The sequence below is a fragment of the Notamacropus eugenii genome, chromosome 3 (assembly GCF_028372415.1).
Source record: "Notamacropus eugenii isolate mMacEug1 chromosome 3, mMacEug1.pri_v2, whole genome shotgun sequence".
Classification (NCBI taxonomy): domain Eukaryota; kingdom Metazoa; phylum Chordata; class Mammalia; order Diprotodontia; family Macropodidae; genus Notamacropus; species Notamacropus eugenii.
Genome location: NC_092874.1, coordinates 398,185,124 through 398,209,221, shown reverse-complemented (window position 1 = coordinate 398,209,221; position 24,098 = coordinate 398,185,124). Strand labels below are relative to the sequence as shown.

At 38.4% G+C, this 24,098-nt stretch overlaps 1 protein-coding gene and 1 long non-coding RNA gene across 10 annotated transcripts in view; both read left to right on the top strand.

Moving 5' to 3' along the window:
• Positions 1-22,788, top strand: part of LYRM1 (LYR motif containing 1) — a 37,282-nt gene extending 14,494 nt beyond the window's left edge. For all 9 annotated transcript variants that reach the window (XM_072597958.1, XM_072597959.1, XM_072597960.1 and 6 more), the window contains exons 3-4: positions 20,927-21,019; positions 21,606-22,788. In XM_072597958.1, coding sequence (XP_072454059.1) covers positions 20,927-21,019; positions 21,606-21,722 — 210 coding nt within the window. In that variant the 3' untranslated portion in view covers positions 21,723-22,788. The remainder of the gene's footprint in view (positions 1-20,926; positions 21,020-21,605) is intronic.
• LOC140497242 (uncharacterized) lies at positions 4-18,014 on the top strand. The gene is made up of 2 exons (XR_011964587.1): positions 4-13,655; positions 14,006-18,014. It is a non-coding gene; the product is annotated as an uncharacterized lncRNA (long non-coding RNA).
• Positions 22,789-24,098: the final 1,310 nt, after the last annotated feature.

The window sequence follows — 24,098 nt, the reverse complement described above, 5'->3', positions numbered from 1 at the left end:
AGTGGGATCCTCTGATACTTCTCAAGGAATTAAGCATTTCCTTGCGGTGTTTTCTTCATATCTTTTCATTCCTGAAAATGAGGAGAAGGAGGAGGAGCAGTTAATATTTTAGGATTAGGGGAGGTTAGACCAAAGTTGTAGCCTCAGCTATGGTTTTGTTGTTCAGTAATTTTTCAGTCATGTCCAATTCTTTGTAACCCCACTTGGGGTTTTCGAGGCAAAGATAGTCCAGCTCATTTTATAGATGAGGAAACTGAGGCAAACAGAGTTAAATGACTTCCTCAGTAAGAGTCTGAGGCCAGATTTGAACTCAGAAGATGAGTCTTCCTGACTCTGGATCTAGCACTCTATTCACTGCACCACCTAGCTGCCCTCATTTTTGTGGAAATGGGTTTTTGACAGGCCTTAGATTATAAATTGCCTGATGTGGCTTTCTCCTTTTGAAATATTTTTGTTATAAGATATGACTTGTTGGATTATAATTATCTGTGTATGTGTTATGTTCCTTACTAACCAGTAAGCACTAGGAGGGCAGAGGTCATGTATTATCTAAACTTTATGTTTCACCCGGCACTTAACACATTGTGCCCTGTATCTGTTTGCTTAATCAGTGTTGGCAGAATTGGATTAAAATATGGAATTAATTGAATCCTTCCCTACTGCCTCTCAGACAGATTCCATATTCCTTAAACTGACATCCAAGGCACACCATTACCTGCTAACCAATTTCTTACTACTTTACGATAAACCCTTTGTTTCTTTCAGTTTTATCACTGTTCCACATACTGCTCCCCTGTTAGGTCATGTCAATGACCTGTCTACCTTTGTTCATTCTCTCAAAGTTGACAATGTCTTACTTTTTCTCTATTTTTAAATTCTATCTTTCTTTCAAAACTCTACTCAAATAGCACCTTCTCCATGGCATATTTAACCATAGAGTCATAGAACATGAGAACTGTAAAGAACCAGAGAGAGGCCATCTAGTCCAACCATACCTGGAAAAAGAATCTCATATCCAGCCTTTGCTTTAAAAGACCTAAAGTGAAGGAGAGCATAATACATCCTGAGATAGACCATTCCATTTATGAATAAAATATTAAAAAGTTTTTTCATGCAGTAAACCTGAAATTAAATTTGGACTCTTATGGCTCTACCCGTTATCCTTGGTCTGCCTTCTGAGGCCAAATAGAACAGATCCCATCTTTCTTCTACTTGATAGCTCTTCAGATACTTGGAATCAGCTACATGGACCCCCTAAGTCTGTAATCTCTGATTCTTGCCTTCCATCAATCACTAAGCAATTATTTAGTCAGGAAGCATTTATTAAGCACCTGCAGTGTGCTGGGCATTGTGCTAAGTTCCAGGAATACAGAGAAAAGCAGAAGTCCCTGCCCTTAAAAGGGCTTACAGTCTGGCATAGAAGGTAACATGCAAACAAATATGCCGGTCACTTGTTTCAATCATGTCTAGCTCTTCTTGACCCCATTTGGGATTCTCTTGGCAAAGCTGTTGGAGTAGTTTGCCATTTCCTTTTCCAGCACATTTTACAGATGAGGAAACTGAGGCAAACAGGGTTAAGTGACTTGCCTAGGATCACACAACTAGTAAGTGTCTCTAGTCAGATCTGAATTTAGGAAGCGAAGTCTTTTTGATTGCAGGCCCAGCATTCTATCCATGGTGGCACTTAATTGCCCCAAACATATATGTACAGATAAAGTATATACAGGATAAATAGGAAATAATCAGCAGAAAGAAAGTACTAGAATTAAGAAGGATAGGGAAACACATCCTGGAGAAGGTGAGATTTAGCTGGGACCTCAGGAAAGCCAGGAAGTAAAGAGGGGCATGTATAGCATTCCAGGCATGGGAGATAGCCAGTGAAAATCCCTAGAACTGAGAGATGGAAAGTTTTGTTTTCTTTTGTTTGAGCAGTAGAAGGGAAAGGCCAGTGTCACTGACTGGATCTCAGAACACCCGGGCCAGTGGGTGGTGGTATAATACAAAAGTCTGCAGGAGGAGACTAAATTATGAAGGATTTTATATTTGTTTTTGAAGGTGATAGGGAGTCACTTGAGTTAAGTAGTGAGGAGTGACTTTATTAGATCTTTGTTAGCCACTTTGGTGGCTTAGCGAAAGATGGACTGGAGTGGGGAGAGGCTTGTGATAAGAAGACCAACCAGTAGGTTATTGACCATCAGGCATAAGGAGATGAGGGCCTGCAGCAGAATGGCGGTAATATCAAAGGAAACAAAGGGATATGTTCAAGAGATGCTGCAAAGGTGAAATAGACAGGAGCTGACAACCAATTGGTTACAAGAGGTGAAAGATAGTGAGGAATCAAAGATAACATCCAGGTTGTGAGTCTTGGGGATAGAAGGGGTGTAGGGTATGTTCAGGGAAGACTAGTACCTCTTATGTGAGGGCTGCTTTCCACCTTTGGTGTCCACCTGATCCACCTAACTCTCACCTGTGGCTTCAAGAAACTGTAACATGTACAATGGCCACACCCCAGTAAACCGTTTAGCAGATGGGATAAACCAGGTGGAGAGTAACTGAGGGATTTCAGACCCATCAATGAGTTAGTGGGGTGTCTACCCCCCAGTGGAATGGGTAGATGAGAACAATTTGTTCCAATTGCCATGAAAGTGGATGAAGCAGGTCCTGGGGAGCATTTAGAGCTTGATTAGATATTGAAGACACCAAGGTCATCCACTGCATCTCAAACCATCTCCCATCATGTTGATTCTGTCCTACCACTGGACTGTGATGACTTTGGAAGAGAGAGTCAGGCCGACTTTGCAACTCTACCTCACTTAAATCCAATTTACGCACAAAGGATATCACCTGTACCATTTTACCTGTCTCAGAATCCTGTGGCTACAGGCACGTGATAAAGCGGCAGGTACAGGTACACTAGGAGCTGTAGTCACAAATGTGTATATGGGTGGCTGAGGCCATAGGGTGGTCTTGTCCCTGGAAGCAGCAGTGGAATTCAGCAGCCCCCCTGGGTATCTGAACAGCCTTTTAAGGAACGCACTGCTCACCTCATGGTGTGAGGAAAGGGACTAGAAAAGGTGCCCTAAAAATTGTCTGCTTTCCCACCCCTGGCCTGATTACCATGGCAAATGGGGATCCCACCCTGTGGTCAAAACACCAAAAAATGTACAAAAACTCCTGCAAAGATGATACCATTCATCATTGGCACATGGAATGTTGTGTACACTTACAGACAACACAAAATCCAGTACACCTGAAAGATGAACAGCTCTTGTTCCAAGAGAACTCAGCAGGTATCACATCCAAATAGCGTCCCTGAGTCAAAAAAGGCTGGCAAATGAAAGCCAGCTTACTGAAGTTGGAGCTGTATACACTTTTTCTGGAGTAGCCACAAGTGAATGGGGAGCTTCATGAAGCTGGTGTAGGTTATGCAATCAAAACTAATTTAGTCATCAAGTTTGTATGCCTCTCAAAAGGAGCGACTCATAATAATGCAACTGCCACTTGCAGGAAAACGCCACACTACCATCATCGGTGCCTATGTTCCCACCATTACAAACTCTGATGAGGTCAATTAAAAATTTTATGAAGTCCTGGAGACTCTTGTCAGAAGAAGACAAGCTCATAATACTGGGGAACTTCAATGCTAAAGTAGACTCTGTCTACCAGACATGGCACAGAGTCCTAGGGAGGAATGGAGTTGGGAACAGCAATTGCAGTGGTCACCTACTACTGAAGACTTCTGCTTCTCATGACCTCATCACCAACACTCTTCCATTTACCTAAATGCAATAAAATTTCATGGATGCACCCTTGCAGCAAACGTTGACATTTAGTAGACTGTATGATTGTAAGAAGAAGAGACAGACAGGATATGAGAGTGAGGAAGGCAATTTGTGGCACAGTCACAGGACTGACCATAGACTTATCCTCTCCAAGCTAAATATTTGCATTCAACAAAAGTGGTAGCCCCCAAGGCAAAATGACTGCCAGAAAAATTAATGTCAACAGATTAGAGCTCTTCTCTGCGAGGGAACAGTTTGTTGCTAACTTGGAGGGGAAGTTGAGCCAATACACAGTTGGCAACCATGGAGCAGAAAACAAGTGGGTAGATTTCGGAGATTTGGTGTATAGCATTGTATTTGCTCATCTGAGTCAGAAAACTTACAAAACATCAAGACTGGTTTGATGAAAATGATGGAGAAATTCAGAAGCTGCTAAATGAAGTGAGGACTCCACAAGGTTTACTAGCAGGATAGTTTATCTATCTCTAAGAAGGCATTTAATTCCATCAAAAGTTAAAGTACAAGTGAACACTTACAGGGATGCAGGATTCTTGGCTCTCTGAAAGCAGATCAAATTCAGTTTTATGCTGATGGTAATGATCCAAAGTGCTTTTATGATGCCCAGAAAGCGATTTATGGGCCAAAGATCTATGGTGTATCTTAACTACTCAGTGGTGATGGAGCCACATCGAGTAGTGATAAGGACATGATCCTAGAGAGATGGGCTGAATGCTTCACTTCCATAGTGTTCTGAACAGACTATCATCAGTCAATCAAATCAGTCTCTCCTTAACTGATGTTCTAACTGAAGAAGAGGTTTTTAATGCCATTAGGCTTCTTTTGTGTGGCAAATCATTTGGTGCTGATTGTTTCTAACTGAGATTTACAAGGGGGGCGGGGCGGGGCGTCCATTACTTATACAAAAAATGACTGAAATCTTCCGGGTTATATGGCAAGGGGAGGTTCAAGGATACCTCCATTTTCCATCTCTATAAAGATAAAGAAAATAGATTGTTGGCTGTGACAATCACAGGGTGGGGCAGGGATCTCTGTCTTAGTCATTGCTGAAAAAATTCTTGCCAGAGTCCTTCTTAAAAGGTTGATCCTTCACCTGGAAGATGGTTATCTACCTGAGAGCCAGTGTAGCTTCAGAAAGGGCTGAGGAACGGTCAGTATGGTGGTTGCTGCCTGACAACTCCAGGAGAAATGCCAGGAGCAGAACAGAGGTTTTTACATAACATCTATAGATCTGACCAGTCATGAGGACTTATGGAAAATTATGTCAGAATTTGGTTGCCAAGAGAAGTTCATCAGTATTGTAGGTCAATTTCATGATGACATGCTAGCCCAGGTTCTGGATAATGGATGCTCTCAAGCTTTTTTAGTCACCAGTGGAGTGAAACAAGGCTATGTGCTTGCTCCCATGCTTTTTAGCATGATGTTTTCAGCCATGTTGTCCAACACTTTCAATGAGAATGAATAAGGGCATCCAGGTCAGCTACTACACTGATGGTAAATTCTTTAACTTGAAAAGGAATGTTGGTACATAATTTTCTGTTTGCAGATGGTTGTGCAGTCATTGTAGCCTCTGAAACTGAGATGCAACAAAGTATGGGTGGTTTCTCTGCTGCTTGTGCTAATTTTGACCTAACAACACCAAGAAAACATAGTTGCTTCATCAGCCAGCACCACACCATCCACGTATGGAACCATTGGTTATAGCAAATGAAGAAGTTTTGAATGCTGTGGATAAGTTAACTTACCTTGGCAGTGTACTTTCTAGGGATTGTACACATTGGTAATGAGATTGACACATGCATTGCCAGAACAAGCTAAGTGTTTGGGAGGCTCTGAAGGAAAGTGGGAGAGAAGAGGTATTAGATTACCTGTCAGACTAAAGGTCTGCAGAGCTGTTATCCTGATCTCATTGTTGTATGCCTGTGAAACCTGGACAGTATATCAGCACTATGCCCAGAAACTGAATTGCTTCCATTTGGAGTTGTCTTAGGAAGATTCTGAAGATCACCAGGTAAGACACGATACCAGGTACTGAGGTCCTTTCTTAAAGTAAACTGCCAAGCATTGAAAATTTACTGCAGAGGACACAACTCCGATAGGCTGGCCACATCATGGCTGGAAGAAGTAATACAAGGACACTCTTAAGGTTTCTCTTAAAAACTTTGGAATTGATTGTGTGACATGGGAGACACTGGCATAGGACCACCCAGCATGGCATACGCAGATTTAGAGAATCCACCCCAAATGTTCACATGGACTATTTGTGCCCGATCTGTGGTAGAGTATTCTGAACCCAGATTGGTCTGATCAGTCATAGTTGAATGCATTGTAACTTGACTCTAACATAGTGATGTCATTTTGGTCCTTTTGGAGAATAAAGGACAACAACTAACTAGTGCCCTTGATGGTAATAGGGAAGTTTGGACAGGGGGAAAATTTTAGGGGGAAAGATAATGAGTTTAGGTTTGAATCTGTTGAGTTTAATATATCTATGGGACATACAGTTTGAGATGTCTAACAGACAGTTGGAAACTGGAGGTCAGAAGAGAGATTAGGGCTGGATAAATAGATTTTGAGACTCATCAGCAAAGAAATAATTGATTCCATGGAAACTGATGAGGTCACTTTAACTGATGAATTCATCAAATAAAATAGTATTGATAGAGATAAGGGCCCACAGAGCCCTATGGGCCACCCAAGGTTAGTGAGTGTGACCGGGATGATGAAGATCCAGCAAAGCGCATTGAGAAGGAGTGGTCAGATAAGTAGGAGAACCAGGAGAGAGAAATTTTCAAAAAACCTGGAGAAAAGCTATTCTGTGCCAGACACTATTAGTCTCTGAGCTCTCAATACAAAAATTGATGTGATCTTTTGTCACTGTTCAGTTGTCGCCAGAGATCTAGCGTATTTTAACTTTTCTCAAATTCGGTCTGGGTCCTCCTTACATCTATTCCCTGTTCCATGTGACAGCCCTTCAAATACTCTTGTCTTCTGTGTGCTAAACATTCACCATTCCTTTAATTGATCCTCTTCTAGCATGTTCTCAAGGACCTTTAATATCCTGATTTCCACCAGCTTGTTAAATACCTTTTCTCAAATATATCCAGGGCTGAACACAAATTGTAGGAAAATGGTAGGAAAAGGACAGCATATAGAGACTGTCATCTCTTTAGTTCTGAACATTGTCTTTTAGTATAAACCTAATATCTGTCACGTTACTTTTTTTCTTTTTTGCTGCTGTTATCCTATTGTTGCCTTGCTTGAGCAACTAAACTCCCCAGATTTATGTCAGCTGAACTGTTATCCAGCTACACTCCCCCAGCCTTGTAACTGTGAGGCTGATTTTTTTCAACCTAAATGTAAGACTGCATATTTTTCTTTATCCCTGTGCATGTCTCCCTCATGTATCACCTAGCTGCCACAAGGCTCCTAGGTGGCTCAGTGGATAAGAGTGCTAGTCCTTGAATCAGGAAGAGTTCAGATTCACCCTCTGAGACACTTAGTTGTTGTATGAAACTGGGCAAGTCACTTAACCCCTGTTTACTTCAGTTCCCTAGACTGTAAAATGGAGATAATAATAACACCTACCTCCCAGCGTTGTGAGGATCAAATAAGATAATTATAAAGTGTTTATTAGCGTAGTACCTGGCACATGGTAAGCACTATATTAATGTTAGCTATCATCATCATCATTATCATTATGGTTTTAAAAAATAACCTGACCCTACCATTTCTTCAAGCTATTGTCTTATATCCCTTCTACCTTTCCACAACAAATTATCAGAAATAACTGTTTATACTTGTCTGTACTTTGTTTTCTGAAATCTAGATTATGACCCCTCCCACCAATTGAAACTGGTCTCTCTGAGGTCACCAATATTCTCTTTTTATTTTTTCTCCATTACATTTAAACAAAATTTTTAACATTTGTTTTTTAAATTTTAAGTTCTGAATTCTCTCCCTTCATCCTTTATCTTGACCTTCCTTGAGAGAAGGCAGGCAGTTTCATAGAAATTATACATATGTATTCGTGTAAAACATTTCCATATTAGCCATGTTGCAAAAGAAAGTGCAGACCTGAAGAAACAAGAATAATAAAGTAAATAAAGATATCCTTCAGTCTGTATTCAAATAATTCTTTCTGTTGAGGTAGGTAGCGTTAATTTGTGTTTCTGTAATCGGTATTGATTTAGAGCATTTTTTTATGACTATAACTTTTATTTCTTCTGAAAACAGTTCATATCCTTTGACCATTTATCAATTGATGAATGACTCATATTCTTATAAATTTAACTTAATTCTCTATATATTTGAGAAATGAGACCTTTATCAGAGAAACTTTGCATAAAAAATTGTTTCCAATTATTTTCCTTCTAATCTTGGCTGCAATTGCTGTGTTCATGCAAAAACTTTAATTTTTGATATAATCAAAATGATCTTTTACATTCTGTAATGCTCTGTATCTCTTTTTTAGTCATAGGTTCTTCTCTTATTCATAAATCTGACAGGTAAAATATTCCATGTTCCCCTAATTTGCTGGTATCACCCTTCGTGTCTAAATCATGTATCCATTTTGACCTATTTTGGTATACAGTGTGAGATACTGGTTTATACCTAATTTCTGTCAAACTGCTTTCCAGGTTTCTGATCAATTTTTTTTTTTCAAATAGTGATTTCTTGTCACAAAATCTTATACCTTTGGGTTTGTCAAGATTACTAAAGTCATTTACTATTGCATGTCGTGTATGGAACCTTTTCCGTTGATCCACCACTCTATTTCTTAGGCAGTACCAGATTGTTTTGATGATTATCTCTTTGAAATACAGTTTGAGGTCTGTTACTGCAAAACCACCTTCCCATTTTTAGCTCTATAAAATAATTTCTTGGTAATTTGATTAGTGTGGCATTGAATAAGTAAATTAACTTAGGTAGAAATGTCAGTTTGTTATATTGTCTCAGCCTACCCATGAACAATTTTTATTTTTCTAATTGTTTCATTCTGACCTTGTGTGAAAAGTCTTTTATAAATGTGTTCATATAGTTCTTGGATTTGTCATGACAGGTAGACCCCTAAGTATTTTATATTTTCTGCAGTTATATTAAATGGAATTTTTCTTTTTTATCTCTTTCTGCTGGACTTTGTTGGTAATATGTAGAAATGTTATTGATTTCATGAGTTTATTTTATTTCCTGCAGCTTTGCTTGTTAAGTATTTCAACTGATTTTTTAGTTGATTCTTTAGAATTCTCTAAGTATGCTGTCATGTCATCTGCAAAGACTGATATTTTGTTTCCTCATTGCCTATTCTAATTTCTTTCTTTCTTTCTTTCTTTTTTTTTGGTCTCATTGCTGTGGCTAGCATTTTTAGAACAATATTGAATAATAGTGGAGACAGTGGACATCCTTGGCTTTCCCTTAATCTTACTGGGAAGGATTCTAGCTTGTTCCCATTCCAGCAGTGCTTGCTGATAGTTCTAGATAGATACGACTTATTTTAAGTAAAGCTCCATTCATTCGTATGCTTGATAGTGTTTTTAGCAGGAATGAATGGTGTATTTTGTCAGAAGCTTTTTTTGCTTCTGTTGAGGTTTTTGTTGGTTTTGTTATTGACCAGTTACACTAAGAGTTTTCCTAATATTGAACCAGCCCTGCCTGCTCTTAGTGATCTTGGTGACATATTGCTGTAACTGCCTTCGCTAGTGTTTGATTGAAAATTTGTGCATCAATATTCATTAGGGAAATTGGTCTATAGTTTTCTTTCTCTGTTTTTACTCGTCTTGGTTTAGGTGTCAGCATCATATTTGTGTCATAAAAGAAATTTGGAAGAACTCCTTTATATGTTTTTCCAGGTAGTTTATATATTATTGAAATTAATTGGTCTTTAAATATTTGGTAGCATTCATTTGTGATCCATCTGTGCTGAGGATATTTTCTTGGAGAGTTCATTGATGGCTAATTCACTTTCTGTTTCTAAGATAAAGTTATTTAAATATTTGATTTCCTCTTCTGTTAATCTGGGCAGTTCATATTGTCTTTCACTTAGATTGTCAGATTTATTGGCATATAATTGGGCTAAATATTTAGTTCCTAGTAATTATTTTCATCTTCATTGGTAGTGAATGGAATTCACCCTTATCATTTTTGATACTGGTAATGTGGTTTTCTTCTTTTTCAAAAATACAGTTATCCAGTGGTTTATTTTATTATTTAAAACCTGCTCTTAATTTATTAGTTCAATTGTTTTCTTCCTTTCAATTTTATTAATCTCTTTTAATTTTCAGGATTTCCAATTTGATGTTTAATTGGGGATTTTTAATTTGTTCTTTTACTAGTTTTTTGTTGTGTGCACAGTTCATTAAGCTGTTTTCTCTATTTTTTTTTTGTATTGAAGTGTTTAGAGATAAAAATTTTCTCCAAAGTGTACGACTTTGACTGCATCCCATAAATTTTAGTATGTTGTCTCAAGTACTGTCATTCTCTTTAATGAAGTTATTTATTATTTCTATGATTTGTTCTTTGACCCACTCCTTCTTTAGGATTAGATTATTTAGTTTCCAATTAATTTTTAATATATGTTCCCACAGTCCTTTATTGAATACAATTTTCAATGCATTATGGTCTGAAAAGGTTGCATTTAATATTTCTGCTTTTCTGCATTTGTGAGGTTTTTATGCACAAATACCTTGTCAGTTTTTGTGAAGGTGCCATGTACAACTGGAAAAAAAGGTGCACTTCTTTCTATTCCCATTCACTTTTCTTCAGAGTTCTATCATATCTAACTTTTCCAAAATTCTGTTTATCTCTTTAGCTTCTTTACTGGTTTTTTTTTTTGGCTAGATTTATTAAGTTCTCAGAGAAGTTGAAGTCCCCCACTAGCATAGCTTTACTATTTACTCCTGTAACTCATTTAACTTCGCTTTTAAGAAATCAGATGCTATCCTATAGGGTACATGTATATTTGGTATTCATATTACTTCATTGTCTATGGTACCTTTTAGCAAAATGTAGTTTCCCTGCTTCTCTCTTTTAATTAAATCTATTTTTACTTTTTCTTTTTCTGAGAACATGATTGCTACTCCTGCTTTTTTTTTAATTTCCCCTGAAACATAATAGATTCTGCTCCAGCCCCTTATTTTTACCCTGTGTGTGTCCCTCTGTTTCAAGTGTGTTTCTTGTAAGCAACGTATTGTTGGATGCTGGTTTTTAATCCATCCTGCTATCCACTTCCATTTTATGGGTTAGTTCATCCCATTCACATTCACAGTTATGATTATTAAGGGGCAGCAAGGTGGTGCAGTGAAACAGAGCACCAGTGCAGGAGTCAGGAGGACCTGAGTTCAAATCTCACCTCAGACACTTGACACTCACTCACTCACCTTGGGCAAGTCACTTAACCCCAACGGTCTCATCCTGGGTTATCTCCAGTCATCCTGATGAATATCTGGTTACTGGATTCAGATGGCTCTGGAGGAGAAGTGAGGCTGGTGACCTGCACAGCCCTTCCTCACTCAAAACAAAGTCATGTGCAAGTCATGTCATTATTTCTCTGATGGCGTGGTCTTCTTTGGCAACGAAGGACGAACACACACACATATGATTATTAACTGTATTTCCCTCCATCCTATTTTTTCCTTATTTATTCTTCTCTCTCTTTTTACCCTCTCCTTCCTTAGGAGTCTGTTTGGCTTCTGACCACTGCCTCCCTTAATCCACCTTCCCCTTTATCAGCCTCTCTTCCTTTCTCTGTTCTCTTTCTCCTCATACTTCCCTATAGAATAAGATAGATTTTTCTACCCAAGTATGTATGTTATTCCCTCTTTGAGTCAATCCAGTGAGAGTAAGGTTTAAACTTTGCTGGTCACCCTCATTCCCACCATCTTCTTCTCCATTGTAAAAGCTCTTCCTTTTGCTCCTCTTTTATGTGAGATTATTTTCCCCATTCTTCTTCTTCCTTCCTCCTCCTTCCCATGCATCCCTTTCTCACCTCAGAATTTTACTTTTTTCTTTTTCTTGGAGACACCTATGCTTTCTGTCAATGTATAGTCTTCCAACTACCCTAATAACGATCAAGTTCTTAGGTGTTGCAATTTTCATCTTTCCATATAAGAATATAAACATTTTAGCCTCATGGATTACCTTAGGGTTTTTCTTTCATGCTTCCATTTTTATGCTTCTTTTGAGTATTATATTTGAAAGCCAGATTTTCTGTTCACCTCTGGTCTTTCATCAGAAATGCTTCAAAGTCTTCTATTCCATTAAATGACCATTTTCCCCCTGAATGATTATACTCAGTTTTGGTGCTGGATAGGTTGTTCTTGAATATAATCCTGGCTCCTTTGCCTTTTGGAATATCATATCCAAATTCTCCGATCCTTTAATGTAGAAGCTGCTAAATCGTGTGATCCTGACTGTGACTCCATGATACTTGAATTATTTCTTTCTGGCTGTTTATGGGCGTTTTCTCCTTGACCTGGGAGCTCTCGAATTTAGCTGTAATTTGCATGGGAATTTTCATGTTCCGAGCTTTTTCTGAAAATGATTGGTGGATTTTTGCAATTTCTATTTTACACTCTTGTTCTAGGATATGAGGGCAGCGTTCCTTGATAATTTCTTGAAATACGATGTCTACGCTAGTTTTCTTTTTTCATCATGGCTTTCAGGTAGTCCAGTAATTCTTAAATTATCTCTCTTCAATCTGTTTTTCAGGTCACTTGTTTTTTTTTTCTTCTGTGGTCTTTTGTAACTCATTTTTCGTTTGGTTGATTCTGCTTTTTAAGGCATTCTTCTCATCAGTGGACTTTTGTGCACTTTACCATTTGACCAATTCTATTTTTTAAGGTGTTATTTTCTTTGGGGGATATGTGTGTGGGTGTGGGTGTGTCTGTGTGTATGTGTGCGCGTGCTTCTTCTATCAAACTATAAATCAAGCTCTTTTTTCATAGTTTTCTTGCATCACTTTATTTTCCCAATTTTTTCTCTATTTCTCCTATTTGATTTTTAATATCATTTCTGAGCTCATCCAGGAATTCTGTATATCCATTTCACATTTTCTTGGAGGCCTTGCTTGTAGCTGCTTTGACATTGTCTTCTTGGTTTGTGTCTTGATCATTTTCCCTGTCACCATAGTGACTTATTATGTTAAATTCTTATTTTGTTGTTTGCTTATTTTTCCAGCCTATTTCTTGACTTTTAACACTATGTTAAAGTTGTGCTCTGCTTCTGACACTGTCCCAAGTTTCTTTCTTGCTCCTATTTTCAGAGCCAGCTCTCAGGTTCTTTAAGTCTTTGGTGCTTCCAAGTTGTTAAGCTCTAAGGAGAGGTGTCATCACTGCTCTCCTGGCCTGTGTTCTGGTCTTTTAACTATGAAGGGATCTTATTTCCTTGTAGTTACTAGTGTTATCACTCCTCCACCACAGCCCTAGGATTGTGACCATGTTCCCTTCTCTCATGCAGCAGCAATTACTAGTGCTCCCCTGTGTCTTAGAATTGAGACCAGAGTCCCTACTCCACTGTGGGTGACCACAAGCATTCCTCTCCATCCTGGAACTGGAACTAACTAACCTGCTTCCCTGAGGCTGCAAGTGCTTTTGCTTCTTTTGGCCTTTGGACTACAACCCGCAACTACGTGTGGACAAATGCAACAGGTTCCTGGACCCAGCACCCGCAAAGGGTCCCCTGCCATCTCTTTCCAACCAGTTGTCCAGCCCCCTAATCCTCCCCACAACTGTCCTTGGGCTAGGAGTTCCCAGAGCCGCTTCTGCCACCCTCTGCAACTACCTCCAAGGCCCACTGCTGGCACCACAGCATGGCTTGCACTACCAGGTCTGTGCTGCTCCAGTCCTGACCATTACTCTGGTAAGACAAACCTTTCCTAACAACCTCCTGAGATTTCTTGGGCTATAAATTTGCTTAGACTGACCTTTTGTTTAGTTCTGCCACTCCAGAATTCTATTTTAAGCATTATATTAGAACTCTTCGGAGGGGAATTTGAGAGAGCTCATCTGACTGCTTCTCTGCTCCACCTCTCTCAGTTTCAAAATCCATGTCCTTTTCTCTGTCCTTATCTTCTTGACTTCTCTGCAGTATATGACACTGATCTCACCTTTTCCTCCTGGTTACTCTTAACCACTCTTGTTTTCATGAGAGTGCTCTCTTTTGGTTCTCCCCATGCCTGATTGACCATTTCTTCTCATTCTTCTTTGCAGGATCATCAAGTCTCACCTCAGGCATCTCATAAGGTCCCGTGAATTCAGCTGTCATCTCCAAGCAGATAACTACTAAATGTATAGATTTAGCACCACATTCTCTCCTGAGCTCTAGTCCCATATCACCAACTGCCCCTTGGACATCTCTGTACAGATATCCCATATACATCTCAAATCAACAAGTCCAAAACAGAACTCACTAGCTTTTCCCAAAACTCCTTCTGACAGATTTTCCTGTTTCTGTTGAAGTCAACACCGTCTTTCCATTCACTCAGATTTGTAAACTTAGATTCATTCTCTACTCTTTATTCTCTCACCCAACATAGCCAAGGCTTGTCAGTTCTGCCTTCACATCTCCACATGTCTTCTCTTCATTGACATGGCCACCCAGGTCAAGCTCTCATCACTTGTTTAGTGTAAAAGCCTCCTAACTGATCTGCCACCTCTCTCTGCACCTTCTCCAATTCATCATCCACATAGTTGTTACACTGATACGATCAAATCTGTGTTTTAAATATGTCATTCCTCTCTTCACAAAAAGTTTAAGTGCCTTTCAGTTGCCTCTAAAATAAAATGCAAATGTTAATTTGGCATAGAAAGCCCTCCACTGTCTAGCTCCAGCCTTTGTTTCCATGCTAATTTCATAAGACTCCCTCTCATATATTCCAGCAAAACTGATCTACATGATGTTCCCCATAAAATTTCATTCAGTCTCCTTCTTCCATACCTTTGCAGAGACTTATCACCTCTGTCTGAAGTGCTCTACCAAGAGGTACCACTTCTGCTTTGACCTTACAAAAAGCCTAGATATCATTATTTCAAGAAATCATGAATGGAAACTTCTGAGACCCATTAGAACTGGAAGATAAAAATTGAAAGAATCCACTGGTCAGCTCCTTAAAGAACCACAAATGAAAGCTACCAGGAATGAACTTGTAGCTCAAATTCAGAACTTCTAGTCAGAGGAAAAATTCTGCAAACAACTCAAAGAAAGAGTTCAGATACTAAGAGGCCTTAATCAGATTCACACAAGACCTAGCAGCTATCACCGTAAAGGAGGAGAGGACTTTGAATACTTTCCAGAAGACAAAGCAAAATTATAATCAAAAATAACCTACATGGAAAAATTGAGTGTAATCTTGCAGCAGAAAATAATAGATCTTTAATGAAATAGGGTACTTTCAGGGATTCCTGATGAGAAGATCAAAGCTGAGAAGATAACTGTGGATCTATTTTCCAGGTCAATTGTTTTTCCAGTTAGATATTTTAACATTTTCTTCTGTCTTTTCATTCTTTAGATTTTGCTTGACTGATTCTTGATGTCTCATAGTTATTAGCTTCTACTTGCCCAATTCTAATTTTTATCCAGTTGTTTTCTTCAGTTAAATTTTGCATCTCCTTTTCTTTTTTTATTCCTTTTAAGGAATTATTTTCTCCAGTTAGTTTTTGTACTCCCTTTTCCATTTGTCCAGTTTTCCTTTTTAAGGAGCTGTTCTCAGTGAATTCCTTTTTCATACTTTTAAAATCATTGGCCAGTTTTTCTTCTATTTCTCTAATTTGGTTTTTAAAATCCTTATTCAGCTCTTCCAAGAGTGTTCTTTGTACTTGCGACCAGTTCATAGTCCCTTTGGAAGTTTCAGATGGGAGTACAGTCTCAATACTGACCTCTTTGGTATTCATGTTTTGGTCCTTGTCCCCATAGAAAGATTCTGTGGTCTTTTTTTTTCTTGCTTTACTTCTTACTCATGATGATGAGGCTTTGTGTATTGTGGCCTCTGGTTCTTTCAACTAGAAGCCAAAGAACCTGATGCTGAGCCAGCTGGTGTGAGAAAGCAGAGGCCAGGTGAAGTCTTTTTTTGTGTTTCCCCAGATTAGCCCTGGAGTTGGCTTGTTAAGTGTGGGGGAGGTGTGTTCTGGTCATGGGAGGTCTTCTCAGCTGAAGTAGAGCAAAGACAAGCTCAACAGTTGATGATCCTGGCTACCCTAGTGTCTTCCCCTTTCCCCTGAGGTGCTGAGGCATGCCTGGGGTCCTAGTGTTTGTGCTTGTGAGGCTCCACCCCCCTGGGGCTCTGGATCTCCTCCCGGTTCGCTGAGGTAGGGCTGTCTGGGACAGCTTGGGTCCTCTACCACAGCAAGAGGGACCCTGCTTAGGGATTTTCTTAGCCTCACATGCTACAAGACTGTTTGCCCCTTCTGCTGATCCCACTGATCCAGGATTTTTCTGGGGAAATATTTTACGGTTCTTTCAAGGTCAACAAGGGGAAGAGGGAGAGAGCATTTACTGATCACTCCACCATTTTGGCTCCTGGAAGTTCAAGTAGGTGACTGACAGACATTTAATCTGTAGGCTGATAGTCTCAGGAGTAGCCACTGCAGGTACCTGGGGCTCTGCAGCTCTAACTTCCTTTGTTCCACTGGGCTCCCCTCCTAGGCTGATATGCCCAAGATTCTGTGGTGTTGTTGCTGCCTCAGATCACCCCAGGGCTTCCTCCTGGGCCCTGCTGCAGTGGGGGTGCTCTGTGCTGTACACTGTGTGCTTCTCCACCCCCATGAAACACAACCTTCCCATCGACCTTGCAGTCTGTCCTGGGCTGTGAATCTGCTACAGTCTATCTCCTATTAGATTCTGCCCCTCCAGAATTTGTTCAGATTCTTATTTTAGAGGTATCTGAAGGAGTTTGTCTAAGAGCTTAGGTGAGTAGTTGTTGTCCACCATCTTGGCTGAGTAGATAACTCTGAATTGCAAACATATGAGTAGAAAAGTAAATGCATTTGGAAGGGGACATACGATGAGGAAGTATTTATATTTTAATAGGAGAGAAGAAAGTTTCCCTATTTTAAATGTCATAGAGGGTGTTTAAATAAGACAAAAAACCTGGGACCATTTTATAATTTGGCCATTTCAAGAGGAAAAAAGGAAGGAAAGGGGGTTAAAGTTGCAAAGAGGCAAATATGGACTGTATAAAAGGAAAAACCTTAATAACTAGTCATCCAATAGTTGAATGGTATTCCTCATGAGATAGTGGGCTCCCCTCACTAGTGTTCTTCAAGCAAAGCTGGATGTCCATTTGGCAGATGTGTTATAGAGAGAATTCTTGTTGGGATTGGACTCATAGGCGATGTCCTTTCCAATTGTGATTCTTTGTCTCCCATCAGTATATTTCTTCTTTAAATTCCTTTAGAATATAAAGTTTATGCCACATAATCTTATACTTAATTACACATCGACTTATTTTGTTCTCCAAGTGGACATATGTACATATTACCTTAACAGTTCTTCCTGTAGCTTAGAAAATAATCATTAGGTCAAAGATTTCATTTTCAGGTTTCTTTCATGAGGAGAGCAGTGGGTTCTTGCAGTTTTCTCTTTGCCCTCTGGGTGTTACAGATCTGGGTGGTCTCCATTCATGATTTCTTAAAATATGGTATCTAAATTTTTTTTATGCTCACTAACCATCAGGCTCCCTTACTGTGTCAAGGAAAAATACATAATCCTTATCCTAGCCTTTAAGACTCTCTACAGTCTGATTTCAGCATAACTTTCTAGCTTTATTTTACTTTATTCCCTTTTGCAAACTATGTTCCAACCAAAATTCACTTCTTTGGTGTAGACCATTCCTCATGCCTGGAATTCAGTCTTAATTTTTGCTTTTCAGAGTCATTCCTGTTCCTTCAAGCTTCCGCTCAGATTTTCCCAGAACACCTTGTATTGTCTTTTCTTCTCCCTTTCCCAACCTACTGAATACATGTATCCCCCATCCTTTAGAAGAACACAAGCTCCTGGAAGACAGAGTCTAGCTAAGTCATTTAAATCCCCATCACATTTTCTTGCATTTAGTATGTGCTTAGTAGTCGTTTGAATTAATTAGAAGGTAAACTACTTCAGGGAAGAGACTTTGATGTCTTAATATTTCTTTTTTATTACACAGTACCTATAATGTGCTTTGCAACATTGTTGCTACACACCTTTATTAAAAGAATTAAATTATATTAAATTGAATAACATTAATGTTGTGATATGAGAGTCATCATTGACTTACTGAGAAAATTCAGGTTTTAAGTTAATGCTTATTAAATTAAAATTAAAGTTGTTTTAAGTTAACCCTTCCATTTTCAGGAAGTGGTTTGTTTTTTTGGAGGGGGGGCGTTGTCCTAAATTGGATTGGTCCAAGGAGTCATTGACCTGATGGACTATTTCATTAGGAGGAGGAGCCATCAAGCCTTTTAGCACTAGGGAACCTCTTTTTACAATATATTTACTAGGTATATTTGCTATCTTTTTCCCCTCTGTGACCTCTTTCATTCATGTGAGAAGATTTGCCATTTCTCTTTGTGGAAACTTTTCTAGTTTTCATGAAATGCATAAAATCCCAAGGGAGAAATGAGAATTTTGCAATTTGTTGCTAAAATAGATGTCACGATAATAGTTTCTCATAATGGGGAGTCTGAGACTACCTGCCCTTTCCTTTGTGTTTCAAAAAAGGAATCCTGGCTCACTGAAGAAAATAGTTCTTTCAAAATTAGAATGGAACAGATGGAGGCTAATGACTTTATGAGAAACCAAGAAATCACAAAACAAAACCAAAAGAATGAAAAAATGGAAGATAAGGTGAAATATCTCATTGGAAAAACAACTGACCTGGAAAATAGAGCCAGGAGAGACAATTTAAAAATTATGGGCCTACCTGAAAGCCATGATCAGAAAGAGAGCCTAGACATCATCTTTCATGAAATTATCAAGGAAAACTGCCCTGAGATTCTAGAACCAGAGGGCAAAATAAATATTCAAGGAATCCACAGACCACCGCATGAAAGAGATCCAAAAAGAGAAACTCCTAGGAACATTGTGGCCAAATTCCAGAACTCCCAGGTGAAAGAGAAAATATTGCAAGCAGCTAGAAAGAAACAATTCAAGTATTGTGGAAATACAATCAGGATAACACAAGATCTAGCAGCTTTTACATTAAGGGATCGAAGGGCATGGAATAGGATATTCCAGAAGTCAAAGGAACTAGGACTAAAACCAAGAATCACCTACCCAGCAAAACTGAGTATAATACTTCAGGGGAAAAATTGGTCTTTCAATGAAATAGAGGATTTTCAAGCATTCTTGATGAAAAGACCAGAGCTGAAAAGAAAATCTGACTTCCAAACACAAGAATGAAGAGAACCATGAAAAGGTGAACAGCAAAGAGAAGTCATAAGGGACTTACTAAAGTTGAACTGTTTACATTCCTACATGGAAAGACAATATTTGTAACTCTTGAAACATTTCAGTATCTGGGTACTGGGTGGGATTACACACACACACACATGCACACACGCACACACACATAGAGACAGAGTGCACAGAGTGAATTGAAGAGGATGGGATCATATCTTAAAAAAAAAATGAAATCAAGCAGTGAGAGAGAAAGATATTGGGAGGAGAAAGGGAGAATTGAATGGGGCAAATTATCTCATAAAAGAGGCAAGCAAAAGACTCATTAGTGGAGGGATAAAGAGGGGAGGTGAGAGAAAAACATGAAGTCTACTCTCATCACATTCCACTAAAGGAAAGAATAAAATGCCTACTCATTTTGGTATGAAAACCTATCTTACAATACAGGAAAGTGGAGGATAAGGGGATAAGCAGAGTGGGGGGGGATGATAGAAGGGAGGGCATGGGGAGGAGAGTGCAATTTGAGGTCAACACTCATGGGGAGGGATAGGATCAAAAGAGAATAGAAGTAATGGGGGACAGGATAGGATGGAGGGAAATATAGTTAGTCCTATACAACACAACTATTATGGAAGTCATTTGCAAAACTACACAGATTTGGCCTATATTGAATTGCTTGCCTTCCAAAGGGAAGGGGTGGAGAGGGAGGGAGCTAAAGAAGTTGGAACTCAAAGTGTTAGGATCAACTGTAATGTTCTTACCACTAGGAAATAAGAAATACAGGTAAAGGGGTATAGAAAGCTATCTGGCCCTACAGGACAAAAGAGAAGACAGAGACAAGGGCAGAGAGGGATGATAGAAGAGAGAGCAGATTGGTCATAGGGGCAATTAGAATGCTTGGCATTTGGGGGGGGAGGGGAGAAAAGGGGAAAAATTTGTAACCCAAAATTTTGTGAAAATGAATGTTAAAAGCTAAATAAAAAAAAAAAAAAAAAAAAAAAGGAATCCTGAGTTTTTATCTTAGAACTTGTCAACCAATCCAGCCAGTACCAGAGCACAAGAGGACTTTTGGAATATCCAAGACAGACATAGGACACAAACTATACAGTTACTTTGAGGTTCTTTGGTAGGCTGATACAAATTGAATTCTTTTCAGAGTCTCAGTGTAAACTTTGAGTGAGCACCATAATCCTGGCCCCTTCTCCCTCTTTCCTTAGTTTTATATTTTTTAAACACCACCATTCATTACATTCCTTGAAATTGAATGGCCTTTGTGGACCACATAAAGACAATTTTTGGAATTCAAAATGTCCGTTTTTCAAGCCTCAGACTAGAATGCCTGGCAGAAATTTATTTCCTTTCTTTTTGATCATTCTCAGGTGGAATTTCTTTTTTATTACTATTATTAATTTGTTTTCAGTTTTCTACAATCACTTCCATAAGTCTTAGATTTTCTTCCGCTCTAAGTCTCTCCTCCCTCCCTGAGATGGCATGTAATCTATTATGAGTTCTACACGTACGTTCTTATTAAACACATTTTTACATTATTCATGTTGTATAGAAGAATTAGAATGAATGGGAGAAACCATGAACAGGTGGAATTTCTAAAACAGTAAAATTTAAGCTAAATTACTTTTCCATTATCAATATTGAATTTATTGGTTGCATCTGTGAGGAAATTTTTTTAAAAAGGCAGATATTTTATGTAACATTAAAATATGCTAACCCTTTTTTAAAATTCATTTTTCCCATTCTAACAGCTTACAGATTTGGAACTAATTAAACAATGTATAGATGAATGTACAGCAAGAATTGAAATAGGATTGCATTATCAGATCCCATATCCAAGGCCAGTAAGTTTCAATCCAATTTTCATATCTTGTTACTAATCCACTATATCACTCAAACCTAGTAATTTCTGAGCATTCCTACTCATGTGATTGGTAGTTTCTGGGAAGCATGATACAGCTGCAAAGGCATTTAACACAATTTAGTTTCTAGGTCTGGGGTTCTTAACTTTTTTTTGTGTCTTGGAATCTTTTGACAGTCTAGTAAAAACTATGTACTCCTTCTGAAATTGACTCTTTCCTGTGTTCATAAAAAAAAAAAATTAAATTTCACTTTCTTGTTTAATTCACTAACCCCTTGAAATCTACCTATGAACCCTTGGGTAGAGAGGTCCATGGACCCCAGATTAAGAACCCTGCTCTAGATTGAGATGGTCTAATAAGAAACTGGGGGAAGAGGAGGGAAGAAGGGCATCTGCAGAATGTTTTGAAATGGAAGTAGCATTACCACCATCCTCTTTAAAAAAGCTCATTTGTTTCTTTTGTTTTTCTCATGGTGGGCAGTCTGGCCCAAAACGCTGTTTTGTTTTGTTTAAACCCATCTCTGGGTTTTCACTCTACCATCTTACACAGGTGTTTTTACTTTGTGCAGATTCACCTGCCTCCGATGGCCCTCACTGCCCTGCAGAGTCGTGGACTTCAAACCCAGGAGAAGCTAAGGAAACTTTCCAAACCATTATATCTCAAGTCTCACAATGAAGTTTCTTAATCGAAGAAACAGGTTTTCTACATGAACTGTGAGCCAGGCAGGGCTTGAGCACAAACTAGATGATGAATCTTTTCTCCTTAAGTCCAGTCAGAAAAAAGAAAGGCAAAGAATATAGAGTCTTTGCTGTAATTTCTCTTGAACACACTCAAAGATTTGGGTCCTTAATCTCAATAAAACCAATTTAATGTCCTTGAATTTATCAGTATCAGTGTTTTCCTACTAGATAGCAATATGCTAACTCCCAGAGATTATTCCTAATCGTTATCTTTAGATGAAAGTTTGAACATAGCAAGAATTGGGTTTAAATTTAAATTTTAAAAATTAAAATTTTTTTTTGGAAATAATGTAGCTGTACACACAGAGAAAGCTGCAGAATAGAGACAGGACAGTATCTGTTAGCAGCTTTCTTGGAAGTTCTTAATTATTATGACAATCAGATACTAGCCTCAGACCTGTATATCTCTGTGGACTTTATTGTGTTTTGTGTTTAAGTTATGGATATATTTAAAATAAGACGTTTTATGTGTTATTCTCCTGATATCCTTTTTTGGCTCTCGACTCAAAGATATACTTTTCATTAATGTTCAAGTAGCTTAGTTTCTCCTTTACCACACTAGCAGAGTTCATCATATATACGGTACCATTAACCCCTTAAGTATTAGTGGAAGATATCATAGTATCTCAGGGAAATTTTGAGGAGGAAGGAAATAGCCCAGATTTTCAGGAACCGATGTAGTATATTTAATTCTGTCCATTAAATGCATATACTGTATTAACAGTTTCTAAAACATGTGACTTACAGTTCCTGGCCTCAAAGCCTCACTGCAAACTCATACTACAGTAGGTAAAAGTAATCACTATTTCTACTTGATAGCAAAATTGGAATATGCTGTATAAATTATAAGGCTAGGCTGATTTGAAATTTTGTACAAATAGGAAAAGGAAAATCTAAATCAAAAGGAGAAAGGACTGTGCCTTTGGGATAAGCCTCTAAAAGTCACTGTGCATCAGTGTTTTCTTTTGTTTTCAGAGATGATGAAAATCTCCAATAAAAATTGTTCATAAATGTTTGTTTTTACTATTTGTACCCGTTCCCAGAATTACTTTGCAGCAAGTTTGTAGTCTATTGATATTAGTTAGGTAATAGAAAGAGCACTACACTTGGAGTCAGGAAGCTTTCTAATTTGCATAGGGCTGTATGACTCATATCACAGCAAACCTTCATTATCCATTATTTTGGGAATAAAAGAGTATCCTCCCAGATGAGGATTATCATGAGATAGAAGTAGAAGTCTTATTTAGAATTAGAAGAGGAGAAGGAAGGAGAATAACAATTCATTCTCCAGTACTTTAAGTACTACAGAACACTTTCTTCACAGAGGTGGCTGGTGACAGAGTGATAGAGCATTGGACCTGGAGTCAAGAAGTACTTCTGTGACCCTGGGCAAGTCACTTAACCTCTTTGGATATCAGTTTCCTTATCTGTAAAATCCTTATCTGTAAAAGAGGTTGGGCACAGTATCCTCTATGACGTTTTCCAGCACTAAATTCATGATCACATAAATGATCAAAGGATATGAACAGGCAGTTTTCAGAGGAAGAAGTTAAAGCCATCTATAGTCATACGAATAAATGCTCTAAATCACTATTGATTAGAGAAATGTAAATCAGAACTGTATCACATCACACCTATCAGATTGGCTAACCTGATAAAAAAGGAAAATGATTAATATTGGAGAAGATATGGGAAAATTGGAACAACAATGCATTGTTGGTGGAGTTGTGAACTGATCCAGCCATTCTGGAGAGCAATTTGGAACTGTGCCCAAAGGACTATAAAAATATACATACCCTTTGACTCAGCAATACCACTTCTAGATCTGTATCCCAAAGAAATTATAAAAATGGGATAAGGACCCACCTATACAAAAATTATAGCACCTCTTTTTGTGGTGGCCAAGAATTAGAAATTGAATGGTTGAACAAGATGTGTTATATGAATGTAATAGAATACTATTGTGCCATAAGGATGATGAGCAGGCATACTTCAGAAAAACCTGGAAAGACTTTTATGAACTGATGTTGAGTGAAATGAGTAGAACCAGGAGAACATTGTATGCAGTAACAGCCACAGTGTGTGATGACTAACTTTAAGACTTGACTCTTCTCAGCAGTGCAAGGATCTGAGACAACTCCAGAAGACTCATGAAGGAAAATGATGTCCACATTTAAAGAAAGAACTATGGAGTCTGAATGCAGATCGAAGCATACTATTAGCTCTTTTTACGTTGTTGTTTTGTTTCTTCTTTTTCGTGGTTCCTCCCATTGGATACTTCTTTACGATGTGCTTCAAATGAAAATAAAAAATAAATAAAT